A 20,860-nucleotide genomic window follows, 5' to 3' on the forward strand; every position below is an offset into this window, starting at 1 on the left:
AACTCTTTCCATAGTTGCAAAGAATTAGAAAATAAGGGGATGTTCATCAATTGAGGAATGGATAAGCAAGTTTTGGTATATGATTATGATATAACATTATTGTGCTATAAGAAATTATAAGTTGGATGATTTCAGAAAAACCTAAGAAGAGTTATATGAACTGATACAAAGTGAAGTCAGCAGAACTAAGAAAATATTGTACACAGTAATAGCAACATTGTACAATGATCAACTTTAAATGACTCAGCTATTCTGATCAATACAATGATCCAAGACAGTTTTGAAGAACTAATGATGAAAAATGCCATCAACCTCCAGAAAATTAGCTGATGAAATCTAAGTAAAGACTGAAGAGACATCTTGTTCTGTGGAGTGAAAGTCAAGCAAGGCAGGGGATGCAAATTCGGAGAGCAGGGTTTGACACAAGGTATTGAGTGTTGGTAATGCCATTTGGAGTGCCAGTTTAGTGAAATGGTGGTCAGTTATTTTTTTCTCTGAGAATTTTTGTGGAAGATTGCTTTAATTTCTCTTCTTCCTATCAGTAATGGTCTTGCCATATTTGAGGGTATTTTTCTTGTTTAAAAATTTTTCTTAGACTTTATAGCATAATTGCTATTGCATGTTACTGTTTTTAATAAGCTCTTACCTGATCAAGGTCAGAATGCAAGTTAAAAAGGAATCTTTCCAGGTAGAAATGTATACTTTAAAGACATATAGTACATTTATTATTTTCATCTTTGTAATTTTGCCTTAGGATAAATCTTTTTAAAATTCCATAGGTCATAACCCAATAGGTCATGCTGAACTTATTTTGTACAGGAGGAAAACTACTCTGATTTTTATTTATTATCCTTGGAACCATTTTATACTGGCATATAGGTTCATGAGCAAACTCTCTGAACAACATTTGAGTCACCAAATGCTAACTACAAAATGCCATTAAATGACAATTTGTTATATACAATTCTATGTGAAAATTTTACTTCATAATTAACTGTCACTTTGATAAATTTAGCATTCACATGAATATATCCACAATATTATCTTATGAAGACAGTAAAATATTGAACACCTTCATATGACCCTAACAAAGGAATGTCTTATGCTCTGCAAATTTGGACTGTCATGTAGTATTTTTGTTGAAAGAAGTAACTATAAATGCCATTTGAAGGAGAAGTTACCAGACTGAGACAAGTCCTGGCATTTAGTTTTCTAACAGATCTTAATTTGGATATCATCCAAAGTCAATAAAACTTGTTTAAGCAGAATCTTACCTGGTTTTCACCACATCTAGAGGATGCATCAGGCAGATTTCTATAAGACCTGAAAGATGATAAAGAAAAGGCTGGTAACCATTTATATAAACACCAGTTCTTATTTCTTCCAACTCTTCAGTTATTACCTATGAAGAATGATCTAAACAAGGAACTTTGGAGAACAGTTGTGCCAATTAAAGTAAATGGCTAATGATGAAAAATACACATAGATAAGGTTTCAGCCAAACAAATCATATTGAATACTTGATGAAGAAACAATTTTCAGTGAATTCAGTTAATTTTCAGTGAAAATTCAATCATGTAGATATGCACATCTATATGTACATATTACAGCTTATTTTCTGGAAAATACCATCACACAAACAGATATGTCTTTTTGTCCATATACTTAAACAAACCCTACCCAGGTGTGGAGAAGAATAATATTTGACATATATAGTACTTAAAAGTTTGCAAAGCATTTTACGTACACTATCTCTGTAATATTGATACTGTGCAATAGGAAAACAGTCATTTGGGCATGTACTTCATACTCTACCTGTTGCCAAACTACAGAGGGTGGTTTGATGACCATATGGGCAATGGTGTATAATGAAGGGGTCTGCCTTCCAGTTTAAAGCATATGCAGTTATTCTGTGATTATTTCCTGTACACTTACTTGCATGGTGATGAAAAGACTTTTACTTGTCTGCTGAGCCATGACAAAAGACTCCAAAAAAGAACTCTAATTGGAATTCTTTTTGCTGATGGGGAGTAAGGAGGAAATGTTATAACACAGCCCCCAGGGGAAAAAAAGAGATACCAGGAGCTGCTGCTGCTAACAGCTTTACCTCCACACTCAGGATGTGGTTGTGATCATGCTGTGAAGACAATGGCATTGATGTTTTTCTGTCTCATGTTTCACTCTTTTCTGCTCTTGGGAGAATAAGTGTAGAGAGAAAATAGACTAGCTTATGAACTAATACCATAGAAAGGTTGGAAGATAAGGAATTTAGGACAGCAGATGTGCCACCCTCAAGGAAAGATAAATGAAGAGGAGTAGTCATATAGGTAGGGAGATAAGAGATTAGTGAAACAGAAGCAGAGGGAAGAGAGAGTAGTCAAGAAGCCATAGTCAATAGTAAGAAAAGCAGCACTGAAATTCAGGAGAATGGGAACAAAGAAAAGGCCATCAAATTTTGCAATTAAGAGATTATGACTAACTTTGGTATCATCAGCTTTAGCAGAGTAATAGAATCAGAAACAACATTGACTTAGATATTCATAAATCAATATGTATTCATTTTTATTTTCTCTTTAAAATCAAATTATTATTACTATTGCCCAACATGATCATTTTCAATATGTACAGAAAAACTAGTGGAAAGAAGGATGGTATATAAAATCGAACTTCTGGGCCATATTTTGTTTGCCCTTTTAATCCTCTCTCTATATATACTTTGAAATATGTTTTTATTGTAATTCAAAATTAACATGGTGCTTCTGACACTCTTCTGTTTGTGTCCCTTTCTGAAATTCCTTCTGTTCTTTTCTATTTATTTGCTTAATGATTCATTGATGCTATTGTATTCCTTTAGTATCCCTACCATTTCTGCCAAATCTTCCCTAAGTCCCTCACTACCTCTCTTATGTCAAATAAACAGAGTCACACAAAACAAATCTCAGATATATCCAAAACATGTTTATCATTTTCACTTCTAGTTCATCAAATCCCAGTGAGGAGGTAGGAATAATTATTCATTAAAAGCCTTCTGTCAAGGGTCATAATTGGTCATTGCATCAAACACTGCATTGAGTTTTTCATGGTTGTCAGTGTACAATCCTATCTCCTGGTTTTTCTAACTTCACTTACCAACAGTTCATTCAAGTCTCTCAAATTTCTCTAAATCTTTCCTTTACACGATTTCTTATGGAATAATATTTTCCATTACATTAATTTATCATAATTTATCCAGTCATTTCTCAAATAATAGGGCCCCATTTTATTTCCAGTTCTTATCTATAGGTCCTTTTACTCTTCTTATGATATCTTTATGGTATAAGCTAAATAATAGTACCACAGGAAATATACAGCTTTAATGATTTTGAGGGTATAATTGCTTTCTAGAATAGTTGGACCATTTGATAATTTCAGCAATAGGGCATTAGTGTACCTATCCTGCAATAACCCTTCCAACAAGCACCGTTTTCTTTTTCATCATCTTTTGCAATCTGCTGGATGTGAGCTGGAAACTCAAAGTTGTTTTATCTTGTATTACTTTGCATTTCTCTTATTATTAGTGGTTTGAAGCATTTTTTTCATATGGTTGTGGATATCCTGATTTTTTATTTTGAAAATTGCCTATTCATATCCTTTAGCCACTTATCTGTTGGATAATGACTTTTATTCATTTATATTTGTGCCAGTTGTCTACATATCTTGGATAGCAGAAATTTGCTGTAAGATTTTTTTTTCCTTAGTTCCTTTCCAGTTCTGACTGCATTTATTTTGTATATGCACAAACTTTTCAATTTCATGGAATCACAATTATGTATTTCATGTCCTTGAATCCTCTCTGTTTGACCAAGAAATCTTCCCTTATTTATAGTTGTGAAAGGTATTTTCTCTTATGATTTGCTTCTCATATGACCTTGTAATAATCTAGATATTACATCTATTTGAAGTTTATTGTATTATGTGGTGTAAGATTTTCCTATTACACTAATATCTGCCATAATGTTTTGCTGCTTTCCTATCATTTTTTTCAATGAATACCTCTTACCCCAGTGGTTGGAATTCTTGAGTTTATTAAATATCATGTGACTGGATTTGTTTGGTTTTGGATCTTGTAGACCTAATTTGTTCCACTGGTTAACTTTTCTATTTTTCAACCAGTAACAGATTATTTTGATGATTACTGCTTTGTCGTAATCTTTAAGTCCTAGTAAAATAGGGTCATTTTCTTCCCATTTTTTTCATTATTTCCCATGAGATTCTTTGCCTTTTGTTTTAGTAGGTGAATTTTTATTCTTCAAATTCTGTAAAATCACCTTTGGGTAGCTGATTGGCATAACATTGAATCTACTATGCATTGAAGTAATACTAACATTTTTATTATGTTGGCATGCCCCAACTCTGAGCAAGTAATATTGCTTCAATTATTTAGACCAGTCTACATTCCTGTAAATAATATTTTTAGTTATATTCATATAATTACTATGCTTATCTTAGTAGGTAAAGTCTCAGATATTTTATGCATTCTGTAAGTATTTTCATTTAAATTTCTTTTTCTATTTCTCACTTCTTGGTTTTGCTTGTACTACACAAAAAAGTCAATGGCTTTTTTTAGGATTATTTTATATTCTGCTTCTTTACTGAAGCTATTTTTGCTTCCTTTTTTAGTATACTCTATAACTTTCTCAGTTAATGGCTTATTTAGTGTTTCAGTAGTTTTTTTAGGCAATTTACAATTTGTGTGAATATTTGTCCATTTCACTTAAGTTCCTATTTTATTAGCATATAATTGGAGAAAATAGTTTCTAATAACTCCTTTAATTTCCTCATTGGTCATAAATTCTGGATTTTCATTTTTTACATAGGAAGTTTTTTCTCTTTTTATTTGATGTTTTATATTTTTAAATCACCTCCTAGCTTTATCAACTCAATGAATTTGGGACTTTTTTGGGTTTCAATTTTGATTTTTCATTTGACCTCCAGAATTTTTTGTATTTGTTTAAATTTTTTATTGACTTTCACTTTTGTTCATCTCTTATCTTGAGAATTTCTATTTTTCACATTTGTTTATGTTTTTTTGTTTATTGCTTTACTGATGATTTTTCAATTGCACACCAAATATTTTCTTTCTTCTATTATTTAAAGTTTTAAATTTTCTCCTAAGGCTTCCTTTGTAGCCTTCCTTGAAATAACAGTACAAGGTCTATACTCCTGAAAGACATCAAAGAATGAAAGAAAAGATCTATATGTAACAGCAACAAAAAAAAAAACTATAGAAGTTCTTTTTATAGTGGCAAAGAATTGAAAATTGAAAGAGTGCCCATCAATTGGGGAATGGCCAAACACATTATGGTATATTAATATAATGCAATACTACTGTGTTGTAAGAAAAGATGAAGAGCAAGGCTTCAGCAAAACCTACAAAACTTGTAAGAAAAGATAAAGAGGGAAGTGAGCAAAATTAGAACAATTTATGCAATAACAATATTGTAAAAACAAACAATTTTGAAAGACTTAGGAATTCTGATGAACAATGAAGAATTCTGATGTTTGAGGTTTCATACCATAAGCTACTTGCCTCTGTAGAAAAGTGACAGACTCAAAGTGTATAATAAGACATTTTCAGGACAAGGCCAATGTGAGATTTTTTTTTCTTGACTATAAATGTTGTAACAGGGGTTTTGTTTCCCTTATTTTTTTATGGAGGAGTGGGAGAAAGGGAAAGAAGGGAGACTTTTTCTGATTTAAAAAAAATAATTTAACAAACAAAAGAAAAAAATCTCACTGAGAACTTTATGCACAGCAACAACCACAGTGTGTGAGAGTTTTTTCTGGTAGACTTAGATTTGTGTAATAACACAAGAACTTCTTACCAAAAAAAAAAAAAAAATCCCAATGGAGGATCTCAAGGCAAAATGCCTGCCATACTCAGAGAGAGAAATATGGAAGCCACTCACATATTGTAGCAGATCATGTTTGTGTATGTGTATGTGTTTGTGTATCATGTTCTGATTTGTTATACGATTTCTTTCATTTATCTTAGTCTGACTACATAGCATGACTATAGTGAAAATATACTCAATAGGAAAGTATATGTAGAATCTATACAGAATTGTATGCAGTCGTGGGGAGGGAGGGGGGAGTGGGGGGTAGGTGGGGGGATAAAATCACAATTGTATGGCAGTGATTGTTAAACATTACAAAATAAAAAAAAATAAATAAAAAATAAAAAATAAAAATCTCACTGAGATATCCCTAAATCAAGATGCTGTGGCATTCCAGCAACCTTGGGTTACCCCCAGTCAGAGTACTACTGCAAATGTCAGGCTCTTGCAGAACATCCCAGCCACTTATGGAAAAATATTTAACTTAATAGGACCAGAGTCAGATCCATTAAAGACATTCCTCCAAATTAACATGGAATCATTAACAAGCCTAATCATTCAAACAACAATAAATCTACTTCATTGTATTGTCATCTAGTCCATTTTATTTCCTTGTTCACAAGGATACCATAAGACACTTTACCAAGGGTTTTGCTAAAAATCTGAGTAAAGACACTACCAGTGAGATTGAACATCATCAATATCCATATAAAATAAGTTGTCAGCTTATTAATAATAAAAGTAAATCAAATAAAAACATCCAGAATTTGGCAATGTTAACATGGTATGAAAATAGTCAATGTTGAAAGGTTTGTGGGAAAACACACTAATGTACTACTGGATGGAGTTGTGAATTGGTCAGATCTTTCTGGAAAGCAGTTTGAAATTATTTGAAGAAAGTGACTAAAATCTCTTTTAATTCACATATTCCACTGCTAGGTATATGCCCCAAGGAATTTCATGACAAAAAGGCAAGCCCTACATACAGCAAAATGTTTATAGCAGCATTTTGTAGCAAAGACCTGGAAAAAATTGAATGCCCATCAATTGATAAATGACTAAACAAATTAGGGTACATAAAAATGATGGAATATAACCAAGATATAAAAAACAATAAGTATAATGACAACAGAGAAAAATACATGACATATATGAACTAATACAAAGTGAAATTAGTAAAACCAGGAAGACTATTATGCAAATCAAATCAATCAAACTTAATACTATGAAATCATAACGAACTAGCTTGGCCCAAAAGAAGAGACACGAGAAGTTACCACTCCTCACTTTTTTTTTTTTTTTTTAGAGTGGGAAGGAATTATGACTGTGGAACACTGCATATTACATCAAATTTTATGAACATATTGGTTAGTTTTGCTTAACTACTTTCTTGGTTCTTTATACTTTGTTATAAGTAATTATACTCTAAGAGGGATAAAGTGATAGAAGTAGGTAGGATAAAGGCAAAAGATAGCAATTAAAATCAAATCTGAGTAAGGAACATTATGGACTGAAAGATGGCAAAGTAATTGTTTTCCATTACTTTTCCCACTTTAAAATGTCAGAGGAAAAAAATATGTGCCAAATTTAGAGCAGGAAAAGCCAATTCCACAAGATAAGGAAATAGAAAAGGGTTTCTAACTTCTGAGAGTCAAGGTGGTGGAGTAAGTAGTAAATTACCATAACTCTTACACATTCACATCGAACAACCATAAAATAGCTCCCCAAAACAAATACTATACCAGCAGAATCAGCAAAAAGATAGGGTGAAATAATCTTTTAACCCAAGAAACTTGAAAGATTGGCAAGAAAGGTCTGTCTCACTCAGGTAAAAGGGGAGCACATTCCAGGACAGGAAGCATCCCAGCAGGCCAACAGTAAGCCCCACTTTAGATGACCAGTGGGAGATCCTGAGCACTAGTGGAGTGGAGCAGAAAGATGACATCATCAGGACCCCCTCACCCTCCCCCCAACATATGCCTCAGTATAGCAGGATAACAGGCAGACTCCAGCTCTGAGAAACATGGCATGTTTCAGGATAGCCTTTGGCAAACAACTAACCTCCAGCTGCCATATTTCCACAGCAGCTTAGAGCCTAGAAAACAGACAGCTTCCAGCAACCAGACCACCACATCCTTCTGTGCAGCCCAGGGAAAACATGAAAACACCCCACTGGCATCAACACATGCCAGAAACCAGCACTAGGTCCCCAGCTTAGCACAAGGTAAGCTGTCAGATCCCTACAGCCTTTAGTAGCAACAACTACCTCCCACCCCACCAATTCATCTCATCACCAGGCACAAGGGTCCCCTGTGGACCTCAGGGCAACTTCAGTGAATCACTAGGTAAACATCCAGGGCCTCTAGCCACTGGCACAAGAAGCCTGAGACAATGCCCCTTCTGCTCAGGAAAGAGAGGTCAAATTTAAAAGTAAGGAAAAAGGCCAAACAAGATGACCAGCAAACAGCAAAAAAAAAAAAAAGTATATGACCATAGAAATTATTTTGATGACAGGGAAGACCAAGTCACAAACTCAGATGAGGACAACAATGGCAAGATAGTGACAGGGAAAACCCCAAAGAAAATGAGAAGGGGTCTCAAGTTCAGAAAGAACTCATGAAAGAGCTCAAAAGTAAACTTAAAAAATCATATAAGAGAGGTAGAAGGCAAGTTGGGAAAAGAAATGAGAATATCTCAAGAGAACAGTTTGGAAAAAGAAAACAACTCCTTAAAAAGTAGAATAGCCCAAATTGAAAAGGAGTTACAAAAATTCACTGAAGAAAACAACTTTTAAAAAGTACAATTGGGCAAATGGAAAAGGAAGTACAGAAGCTAATGGAGGAAAAGTACTCCTTAAAAGTTAGAATGGGACAAGAGGAAGCCAATGACTCTATGAGACATCAAGTAGTGAAAGAAATTCAAAATAATGAAAAAATGGAAGAAAATGTAAAATACCTGAAAGGGAAAACAACTGACCTGGAAAATAGATCCAGGAGAGACATTGTCAGAATCATCGGACTATCAGGAAGCCATAATGCAGAGGACATGGACAGCATCTTTCAAGAAGTTATCAAGGAAAACTGCCCTGATGTCCCAGAACCAGAAGGCAAAACAAGCATTGGAAAAATCCACTGATCACTTCAGGAAAGAGATCCCCAAAGAAAATTGTAAGGACCATCATAGCTAAATTTCAGAACTATCAGGTCAAGGAAAAAATACTGCAAGTGTCCAGAAAGAAACAAATCAAATATTGAGGATCCATAGTCAGAATTACACAGAATTTAGCAGCTGCAGCATTAAAGAATTGGAGGTCATGGAACATGATCACATTCCAGAAGGCAAAAGATCACCAGTTAATGAAATTAAATATAATAAATCAAGGGGGGAAATGGTCATTCATTGAATTAGAAGGATTTCAAACTTTTGTAAGAAGAAGAAGACCAGAATTGGAAAAAATGATCTCCAATATTAAGAACACCAAGAGAAACCTAAAAGCGTAAAAAGCAAAAAAAAAAAACATAAAAGATTCCTACTGTTTACATTCCCACACTGGAAGCTGATAACAAGGTAGATAAATTAGAAAATTTGGTAGTGAATATCTTTTCTTTAAAGTTAGAGGTTCTGAAAAATAAAACAATAGATTTAAATTGGAAAAAATATGGAAGAACATTTAGACAAAGAAAATCAAAAGGCACTGTGATAGAGTAGCATTAACATACATTTATTTTATGTGAATTAAACTACATATAAAAAGACAAATAACAATTAAAGTAGTTCAGATGATTTCATTTGCTATTCAATTATAATGTGCCCTCAAGCGTAAGATGATATGGTTCTGCTGCTGCATTAATTGGTCTCAATTCTTGAGGATTTCTCATAGTATTTCTCAAGTGAGCACCTTGCCATGATAATTCTGGAATTTTTTCATCATACCAACTCATGGTCTATTCTGCTAATAAAAGAGACAGATTTTGTTGTTTTCATAGCATTCCTGCTCAGCTGGAAGGCCCCATCTGACTGCTTTATGTCCTCTTTTGTCTCATCGTAAAACATTCAGCCAATCAGTTAATAAGCACTTTTTAAAAGTTGTCACTGCAACCTTATGTTAAGCACTGGGTATATACAAAAAAAAGGTAAAAATGAAATCCCTGTCCTCAGGGAATTCATCTTTCAATGGGGGATACAACACGTAAATATAAGGGGCCTTGGGAACGTTCCTAGATCTCCTAACATATAGGGACCCTGAATTCTGCACTTTCCTACTAAGTGGGTATGAGTAGACTTTGATGATTGGCTACATAGCCCAAATAAGGTGCGTTTTTTTTAAACTGGTCACGCTAAGACAGCCTCTCTCTTTCTTCCCTATGTAGTCTTTCCTGATGCATCGAGAGAGCAAAGATCATGGTTTACTAACTGTGTAGATGCCATGAACTAACCTGCAAATGGGGATACCTTGCCACATCCCTTTCTAGCTCCAAGAATTGGGTCTAGGGATGTTTCTTTATAATGTCTCATTTCTCCATCTCAGTTTTACACGCTGACATTGATCTCCACCAGACCAAGAATTTGACCCATGGTGAAACTGAAGCTAGGATTTCAGTTGGGATATCTTAGCCAGTCTATCGGGAAGGCAGAATGTCTGGAATTTGAGCCTAAGAGTGGTTTCAGGACTTGGAATTTGGAATTGGGCTCTACAGAAATGGAATTAAACTATGAATCAAATCCTCTTCTTCTCCCCAAAGACTAAGGTGCTATTAGGGGCTGAGGAAATAAGATTCATGTATTGGAGGAGTCAGCTTACATACTTATGATTGTACCTTTAAAGTAAACATTCCTTTGTAAAATCTAATTCAACTGTTAGTGTTTAAATGGAATTGGGGTTTAGGAGACCCATCCTCTATACTCAAGGGAAAATCACTGGTGGAACTGGAAACATTGTCAAAGAAACCAGACACCCTCAAACCTCCTTAAGGGTACTGGAGAACCTCATATGAGTGAGAAATGTAACATACCTGACCTTCAAGCTGTGGGGGCTAGGGTAGCCAGTATTACAGAAATAACTTTACACACAAAAATTACATACAGAGTAGAAAGAAGTTAATTTCAGAAGCAAGGAACTAGTAGCAAGTGTAACTGGTAAATGTCTCCTGACGAAGGTAAAGTTTTATTTAAGACTTGAAAGAAAACAGAGAAACTAAGAGCAGGAGGCAGACCATCCCAGGTGAAAAAGCATGGATTTGGGGATGGATGTCATGTGCAAATAATAATAAATACATCAGTATAGCTGGATCTTAAAATATGTGTAAAAGAATAAATTAGAAGAAGACTTGAAAGGTAGAAATGGACCAGATTATGAAGGATTTTAAATGCTAAACTTCATATTTTACTTTATATTTGATTCTGGTAGCAACAGGGAGTCACTGGAGCTTGTGAAGTATGGTGGAAGGGAAGGGAAGAGATGACAGGCGTTAGATTTAGGAAAATTATTTTGGCAACTGAGAGGATGATAGATTGGAATAAGGGAGACATAAAACAGAGAGACCAGTGTGAAGGCTTTATTTTAATAACCAATATTGCAATGTCCAGGTGAGAGGTGGTAAACCTGTACTAGAATGGTGTCTATAAGGGTAAAGAGGAGATTTATAAGAGATGTCCTGAAGATGGATATAACAAAATCTGAAAAAAGATTGGATATGAAGAGTGAGTACAAGAAGACAAGGATGACAACAAAGTTGTGAGCCCTGGTGACTAAGAGGACAGTGATACATGACAATAATAGGAAAGTTGGGACTGAAGAATGACTTGGAAGGAAAGACAATGAATGAAACCTGTTTGAGATATATTGAGTTTGAGATATCTACAGGACACTCAATTGTACATGTCCAGAAAACAGCTGCTAATGTGAAACTGTAGTTAATGATAGAGATTAGAGATGATAGGAATCATCTACATAGATATGGTAGAAGAAAAATTTATGAGATGATGAGATCACCATCCCATAAAATTACACCTTAATGATGTCTTTTCAAGAGCCTTTCCCCATGATCCTCAGTTTTCTTGCAAGCTATATGTTTATGTTTTTGTTTTCATCTCTTTCAATAGAATTCCCAGTTTCAAATTTTCTACTAAACAATAAAGAGCTAGTCAAGAATAGTGAAAAATAAACTTTACATTCATTTTCATAGAAATCACTCATCTATTCTCTGACATAGAATGTCTTCACACACACATATTTCCATATATTGTGTATGTGTATATTTCCTTTTTACATAGCCTAAATTTCTCCCTTGTATCTTTGTGACTTCCCTTCTCACTTATCCTTTATTATGAAGATTAAAAAAAAACTAGAAAAAGAGGGCAGCTATGTGGCACAGTGGATAGAGTGCTGGAGTTGGAGTCAAGAAGACTCATCTTTCTGAGTTCAGATTTGGTCTCAGATACTAGCTGTGTGATCCTGGACAAGTCACTTAACCCTATTTGCCTCAGTTTTCTCATCTTTCAAATGAACTGGAGAAGGAAATTACAAACCACTCCAGTTTCTTTGCCAAAGAGACCGCAAATGGGATTGGTCATAAAATGTCAGACATGACTGGAAAACAACTGAAATGTAGAAAAAGAGGAAGAGAAAAAGGCACTAAAATTGAGCAATACACATTATGTGCAATGCAAAGTAGTGGAAGCGGGTATCTTCTCAATCTAGAATGCTTTCTTTTTGCCCCTTTCCAGCAACAAGTTCTTGAAGATACTACATTGCACTTTCTTAGTAAGATACTGCCTTTTTTTCCTAACTGTGATACTTCTACTTCCTGCTATGCCAAATGTCAACCCTCTGTGTGAAAAAGTGAGAAAAGACATCACCTTCTATCCAACCACCTGTCTCCTGTTCCCTGTGTCCACTGAAAGGAGAAAAAAAAAAAGGAAAGTCAGTTGTACTCAAGACAGTTATCTTATGCTGCATCGATTCAACTTCCATCTCCTGCCTGACCTCCAAAGTTTGGCAGGAAGAGGAGAGGAGAAATGATAGCAATCTTTCTGCCCATGTGCCTTCCATGTCATGTGATAAGTACCTCATGTCCAAATTCCACTCTCCTCTTGGAGGCAGAGAGGCATCTTCCACTTAATAATTTATATACACCTGGTAATACCCTAAACATTATAGTGATTCTGGAACTCTATGGGTCATTATCCAAACCCCATTCCTCATTCCTCACTACCCCTTTACTTCTTCTTATCCCTCAAATCTCCCACCCTAAAGTCAATGGATCAATAAATAAATGTTTATTAAATACCTACTATGTACCAGGAACTGCACTAAGAGATGGACCTACAAAAAGAGGTAAAGGACAGTCTCTGTCTTCAAGGAGCTCACAATCTATCCACCTCTTCAATTTTCCCTCTAGAATACCTGTTTCATAGACAACAAATTTGCCTTCATCTTAAATCTTTTCCTCTTTCACTCTTTCCACCTTTTGGCAGTCACAGAGACTTGAAAACCCTACCCTACCCTAATGACACAGCATCTGTGGTCACCCTTTCTAGTATTGGCTTTAACTTCAATCATTGCCTCTGGCTTAGTGGTTAAGGCAGGCAAGTTGGAATACTCCTTGTTCTCTAGATTATCAGCCCCACCTCCTTCTTCTGTAACCTCTTCTCCTTTGAGAGTCATACAAACCACATCTTTCAATTAGTCAAATCTTGATGGCTATTATCTACAGACCCCTAGGCCACTATTTCTGAATGAGGCTCATAATCTTTCTCTCCTCCCCAACTACTATCCTCATACAAAGTGAATTTAGCATGCCTATTGATACTCTCATAAACATGTTAACCACTAAGTTGCTCAACCTACTCATTTTCCATAACCTACTTCTTCACCCTACAGTAGTCACAAGTTAACATAGTACCTTGACATACCCATGGCCTTGTCATTACTCACAAATACCATCATATTCAAGAACTTGGAAATTACCTTATTTGATTGTATTAGTTCTCTACCTCTCCTTCTGTATTACCAAACCAAACCCTACTCTTCATCAACACTTTGACCTCCAGTCCCTCAACCCCTACTTTCCCTGTTACTGTGAAGGGCAATATCATCTTCCTAGTCCCTCAGGCTCACAACATAGGCACCATCCTCAATTCCTCACTATCTCTCACTCTCCATATTCAATCTATTGCCAAGGCCAACTGATTTCACTTTTGTGATATCTCTTCTCTCTTTCTTCTGAAACTGCTACCACTCAGGTCCAGACCCTCATCACCTCATGTCTGTATTACTGCAATAGTCTGTTAGTGGTTCCACCTATCTCAGATCTCTTCACACCCCAATACATTCTCCATTCAACCAATAAAGTGATTTTGCTAAAGCACCAGTTTGACCATGTTACTCCTTGACTCAGTAAACTCCAGTGGCTACCTATGACCTCCAGAATAAAATCAGAAATCTTCTACTTGGTGTTCAAAACCCTCCATAACCTAGCTCCCTCTTACATTTCCAGTCTTCTTACACCTCATACTCTAGCATGAACTTGGCAACATATGGACACTGACCTCCTTGCTGTTTCAAGAAGAAAACACTCTGTCTCTTGGCTAATGGTATTTTCTCTCTCTGTCCCCCATGCTTATAATGTTTTCCCTCCTTATCTCTTTCTACTGTTTTCGTTGACTTCTTTTCATTCTCAACTAAAATGCTATCTTCTGAAGAAGCCTGTTCAAACTCCTCATTCTAGTGCCCTCCCTCTTTTAATTATTTCCATATTTACCTGGTATCATATATAGCTTGTTGATATTTTACATATTTGGTTGTTTGTCATCTATCCTATTTGATTGCAAGCTCTCTTAGGGAAGGAACTATCTTTCAGTTCTTTATGTATTCCTAAGTGATTATCAGTTTTTCACATATAAGCACTTAAAATTACAGATTGATTGAGGGCAGCAACTATCTTTTGCTCCTTTTTGTGTCCCCAGAGATTAGCATAATACCTGAAACATGCAAGGTGCTTAATAAATGCTTACAGACTGACTAAATAAAGGAATTTTCAAAATCATTTTGACTATGTATGAGTTCAAAATAATTTGGGATTATTTTGTAGACATAAGGAATATAAGAAAGGAATTTACTAGGATAAGTCAGAAAGGAAAAGTGCAGAATTAGCAAAACAGTATATTTTTTAAAGCTAAATCTAATTATCTAAGAATTTTTAATGGGACATTCAACTTATGAGATGTTAAAGGAATTCCAAAAAAAGATAAAAGCAAAATTACAAAATTACAATTATCAGAAAAATACTAAGCAATGAAATAATTTTTCTACAGTTTATATGCTATTTATAAAAGACATTTTTTCAAGGAAAAAAATAAGAGCCTATAAATTTAACGGTATCTTAAAGAATCAAGTGAAAGAAAGGAAGATCTGAATAAATATTCCATGGACAATATCTTATACTTCCCAATAAGTGAATTAGTATATTTTGTGGGAGAGATAATACAATGGGAAGTCACTTGAGTTAGGATATAGGAGGCAAGAGACAAAGGGGTCCTAGAGATGTACCCTGACACATTCCAAAAGAAAGAAGGAAAGGAATAGTAACTTATGTAGTCTCTTAACAAGACTGGAGGAGGTTCTGAGAGAATAGGAGAAAACAAAGAAAGAGAATGACTAGTACAGAGGATAGGGGTAAGTCTAGTCATCATCAAGGAATAATTCTAAAGTTGGGGAGAGGGAGAGTGAACATCTAAATTTGTGGGGGGGGAAAAACAGTAGCTTTATAATGTGTTCCATTGGGGTGGAGGAAGGATTGGCACAATAAGGAACCATTATTTTTTGGGAAAAGGTTATACCTTGAAAAATTAAATCGTATCCCAAGTAGAGGACAAATATAAGTCCTTGGTGGCAGTTAACCTGTTGATAAAAAAAAAAAAAGACCTGAGATAGAATACCCTGGTCTCTGGAGTTAGAAGTGATCAAGGTAAGAGGGAAGGGGAGGAACAAGTCTCATGACTCACAGTACAGAATTACCTTTTCACACTACTTCCTCCATGAGTTAATATTTTTTTAATTTTAAAAAAATTATTTCTATTTTGTTTGGAAATACAGTTTGGCACCTGATATTTGGGAAATTAATTTTCAGCCAAACAAGATGAAGGTAAGTCCTTATCTTTAAGGAAACTACAGACTCAGGAAGGTCTAGAAAGTTGTCCCACCTTGCTTCATCAATCCCCTTCTTCCTCATTCACTCTGTGCTGGGAATAGACACATTACCTTGGGTGTCTACACAGTAGCAACCTTTGCAAGTCTTTCTTTTGTCTGTTTCATACATTTCTCTGGGAAAGTCTGATTTCCCAGCTCTGCTGGGAAGTGGGCTATATGCAGGTGAATGGAAATCCTAGAGAAGTCAGTGAAAGGCTAAGTTGTGGTGACAATGTCTGCACTGTGACTAAGGCATAGATGGAACCGAACAGACATTAAGGAGTCCCAATCCCAAAGCAAATCCCAATCCTTCTTCTCATCCAAGAGAGCCATGGGAAATTGCTAATTTTCCTTTCACTCCCCCTTCTCAGCTTCCATCCCAGTCTCAGGCAGAACACAAGAGGGGAAAGGGGTTTGAACCCCACCTCAGAAGCCTGGAGCTTTTTACTTCCTTGACTTACTGTGACTCCTTCCTTTTTCCTTGTACTTCCCATCCCATGAACATCCCAATAGAAGAGTTAAGGTGGACATTTCCTGGGGGGAGGGGTATCCTCTTCAATCCCCCTAAACCAGGTTGTGAACAAGGGTGAAAGGATCCTACCCCTAGCTAATGCCCTATAATGGCACCTGGTCTCAGCTACTCTACCAAGCTCAGTTCTTCCCTCAGCCTCTGGAAAGAGTGGGATAGAAGCAGGGAAAGGTGAAATATGGGAGGCCAGGATCTCTGGGAAGGGGTTCACATTGCTCTGATCTCTGGCAGGTGATTCCAGTATAAAAAAGAGCTGGGTAATGTGGGAAGACAGAAGGAAAGACCAGGAGAGAACATTTGAGACCCAGGAGCAGCATGAGAGTTGAGGCAAAAGATTATGGGGGCGAGGGGGGAGAAACACTTAGACCTCAATACCATCACAACACACAATTTTACCAACTCTTGGGGAGGGGGCAGGAGGATAGAACAAGTCTTATAGTCTGAGGACAGCATTCACAAGGGGTAGAGTCTGGGCCACCACTGGGAAGTCACACACTAGGAGACAGAGGCCCCGAATAAGACAGGGCTGGGGTCATGCAGCAATGGTGACTATGTTGTCTTCCCTAATTCAATTTTCTTTTGGATGGCTCGAGCAGAGTGGTAGATCAGGAAGTCGATGAGTCCATGACTATGAACATGCCTCCAACGATGGCACAGACACAAGTAAGGAAGTGAGTGAAGGACCTGTGCTTCTCTGTCAGTTTGACCATCATGGGTGAGAGCTCATACAGCACAAAGACTCCAGGAAGCCCTTGGTCCCCAGTCAGCCCATTGACAACTTTCTCATGTCTTGTCACAGAGAACTGATCTGTCCTCAGCACCTCCCCGTTCACTTTCATGTATACTGTGGGAACTACCTCCACAAAATACTGGAACATCATGGAGGCTTGGGGGGCAGTGATGTTGGTATTATCCATTGGGTTCACAATTCCTGGATAATCTTCCCCAAATGACAGATGTCTTATGTAGTGAGTCACGTTGGTATTGTCTAGTCCAAAGCTCTACAGGTCATGAATGTGCACATGTGACTGCTGGAAACTCTTCCTAGGTCCAAAGTGAAAGTTCCCAGCCACCTTGTTAACTTCTAGGAAGCCATACACCTGGCAGCCTTCACTCTTCTATTCTTGCATCTTTTGGCTGAAGACGACACTGCTCAATGGTGTCTAGGTTCTTGAAGCCCCAGTCCTTCTTCCCGCACATCTTCACACATGTTACAGCACTTGTTATCCTCAGGCTTGGCACCATAGCAGCTTTCACAGCGCTCAGGATCCAAGGAGCTGGGATCAAACACCTTTTCCTCCTCCTTCATCAGCTCAAGACACTCAGCTTCTGTGGTTACAGGGTGGCCATCCTTGTCCAGATGCTGCTTGTATAGGTTGTGTTCCACATCCAACTGCTGTTCCCCAGCCACATCCCTGATATCAATACTCAGATGGGCACAAGGCATATGGGGAAGAAAATATCAATGTTGACCAGTTTGTCTCCCCGGGACTTGTCTAGTAGAGTTCAGGACGAACCTAGGCCGTAAGGTAATATTGCAGTTCGGACAGAAAGAGCAGGAGCATTAGGAGACTGCTGATGATGGTCACTATGGGCAGAAGGGGTCAAAGTTCAGCAGGCCCCTTTTTCTCCATACTTGACTCATCTTCCATAACCAACCCAGGCCAGTGCAGGGCCTGATGTCAGGCAGGAGCAAGGGGGAAAAGGGGAGGGGCTCGTGAGGGTCACCCATCCCCTGCCCCGACCTCTACCCCCTTTCCCTACCTGTGGCCCCTCCACATCTCCATGAGTTAATATTTATAAGAGTGAGGCACAACATAAAAAACTCCACTTATCAAAAAAAAAAAGGAAAATACTAAGGATAGATTGAGATCTACAAGATCAATTAAAAAAAGGAAGAGGGCACTGAAATTTGAACAGGGCACTAGAATTCCGAACAGACGCTAAGAGGATAGCTGTAAGAAAGAGAACAAAGAAAATGAATACATCTTGAAAAGTCACCAAAAAAGAATGATATTTAAATTAAGTGCTCAGAGAGTGTAGAGAAGAAAGAATTTTGAACTATAAAATATCATATACAGAAAGGGGAGAGTAAAAAGAGGGCTGAAAAAACAGATAAAAAGAAAAAAAGTCAGCAATTTAAGTAAATTCAAGGACTTCAGTACAGGGCAGTAAAAGGGAGGTGGGTGTGGAAGCCTGTGGGAACAGAAGAGATCTTAAGTATCATACTCAAAATTAAACCAGGAACAAAGCACTGACTTAAATGAAAGAGAAGATTAAAATAAATACAAAAGACCTAGCAATATCAAGTAAATATTTTTAAAAATGAATACTTGTGTTGCTTAATTTATTTTCAATAATGAACAATAAGATGAATCCTATGAAAATTCAAGTCATGATCTATGTTATAGGGAAGGGGCAATGGCAAATCAAGTGAATTCCATAGATTGGGAACTCAGTTCCCTATGACAGTTATGGAATTATAAAGGCCTGTCAGGAACTGTGAAACACTGACCAATCAGGATCTGGCAAAATCATTGACTGGTTTATCACTGGGCATAGTAATCAAATCAGTATTATAATGAGTGCTATTGGGCAAAATGCCACTTCACTAGACATCAATTTCCTCAGCCCTAAAATAAGGAAATGTATCTATTTTATCTCCAAGAATCCCTAACTCTAAAATTTTGTAGTAATATGATTTTCTGACAGGCCCTCTAGTAGATTTTAAGAACCTCTAGTAGAACCAAAGTTTCTTGGCACAAAGTGTATAATTCATTCCTCTAAAATACATAGTAGCTATATTAAAATTTTAATTTGTGAAGGTCATAGGTATGTATTTTCCACATAAAGTTGTTAAAATTTATATAGACTAGTTTCAAGGTGTTTTTTGCAATTTGAAAGCATCACAAAGATTATCAAATGCATTCCACTCATTTTGCAGAGGAAAAAGACTGAGACTCAATTTACCCTGCATAACACACAGGGATGTGAAACCTGGTCTCTTCTCTCCTATCTCAGGGTTCTTACCACTGAACCACACTGTCTCTACTTGTCATCTGTGATATATTAAACATTATTATAAATTCCTCAGCAAACATTATATTTCCCTCAGAGAAAGTCAAGACTTTCTGGCAGAAGAATGAATAGGAAGTTTTAAAAACATGATTGTAGAGCCCATTCAGGTTAGCTCTGACTAACACTATAAATCTGCCATTATTGGAGGACCAAGCTATCTTAGTGCATATTGAACCAATATCCCTGCCATGAAACTGTAAGCTATATCCTTTGTCATTGTAATAAAATGCCCCCTCAATAAACTTGTTTTCGCAGGACACTTGCCCACTCATCTGTCCCAAAGGGGTTGTGATCTTCATTGTTGAGTCTGATCTAAAAACAGGAACATCATTCTATTTTTGACACATTTAAAGTTCTCTAACAAATAAAACTGACAAATTATGGCCTTTTTGACTGTCATTTAATTACTTCAGAGGAATTTTTTTTTGTCTTTAAAATAGGCCTCCTAACTTTCTTTTTAACTACCTCATCCACAGAGGTCTAAACAGATCAAAGATGCACTGGCAGTGTAAAAAAGCAGCTGTTCTTGATTAAGGGGAAATGAAGGACATCTGACCAGATTCTTTATGAGCTTTCTTGTCATACATCCAATAGTCTATATTCTCTGTGACTTTGTCCCTCAGTATTGGACAGTCACCAAAGCTATAGGCATAAACATTTCTCAAATTATATATGAATGGAAAACAAGAAAGGAAGTTTTCTTTTTTTTACAGGGAAAGTATAACTCAAAAGGAGGAAAAACTGAGACTGAAGTAGGATAAGGCATAAGTGCACTGATCTGAGATGCCCAGATTATGCCAGCAAGGTTTTTTTAAACATGAAGTAATGAGTGTGATTGTATTCTTTTGACAGCATAATCATTTAATTGAAAATTTGCTGAATGTGATTAAGCTTTATTCTAAAACTAACCAATTGCCTTCTGAAGGATAAATAGATGATTTGATTTTAAAAGATTGTGTGACAAATGACCCAGAACCTGAGACACTAGCTTTAAACAGGTTAAGTACAATCTTGAAGGCTTCTTAACAATTATTTAAAATGTAGGGGAAAGAGAGCTGGATGTGGAATCAGAGAGGAGTGACTAGTGTTAGGTACCTAGAGAAACTCAGATCCACCACAAATACCTCAAGAAAGTTTTTTAAAATGTAACAATTATAAAGAAAATAGCATTGATTAAGAGAAACAAAG

At 36.4% G+C, this 20,860-nt stretch overlaps 1 protein-coding gene and 1 pseudogene across 3 annotated transcripts in view; both read right to left on the bottom strand.

Annotated features, from left to right (window-relative positions):
• Positions 1 to 20,860, bottom strand: part of SLC25A21 (solute carrier family 25 member 21) — a 759,060-nt gene that overhangs the window by 388,766 nt on the left and 349,434 nt on the right. For all 3 annotated transcript variants that reach the window (XM_072629746.1, XM_072629748.1, XM_072629747.1), the window contains one exon: positions 1,275 to 1,323. In XM_072629746.1, coding sequence (XP_072485847.1) covers positions 1,275 to 1,323 — 49 coding nt within the window. The remainder of the gene's footprint in view (positions 1 to 1,274; positions 1,324 to 20,860) is intronic.
• On the bottom strand, positions 17,144 to 18,368 carry LOC140525619 (endoplasmic reticulum-Golgi intermediate compartment protein 3 pseudogene; annotated as a pseudogene).

Source organism: Notamacropus eugenii, chromosome 1 (genome assembly GCF_028372415.1).
Source record: "Notamacropus eugenii isolate mMacEug1 chromosome 1, mMacEug1.pri_v2, whole genome shotgun sequence".
In the NCBI taxonomy this organism is placed as follows: Eukaryota; Metazoa; Chordata; class Mammalia; order Diprotodontia; family Macropodidae; genus Notamacropus; species Notamacropus eugenii.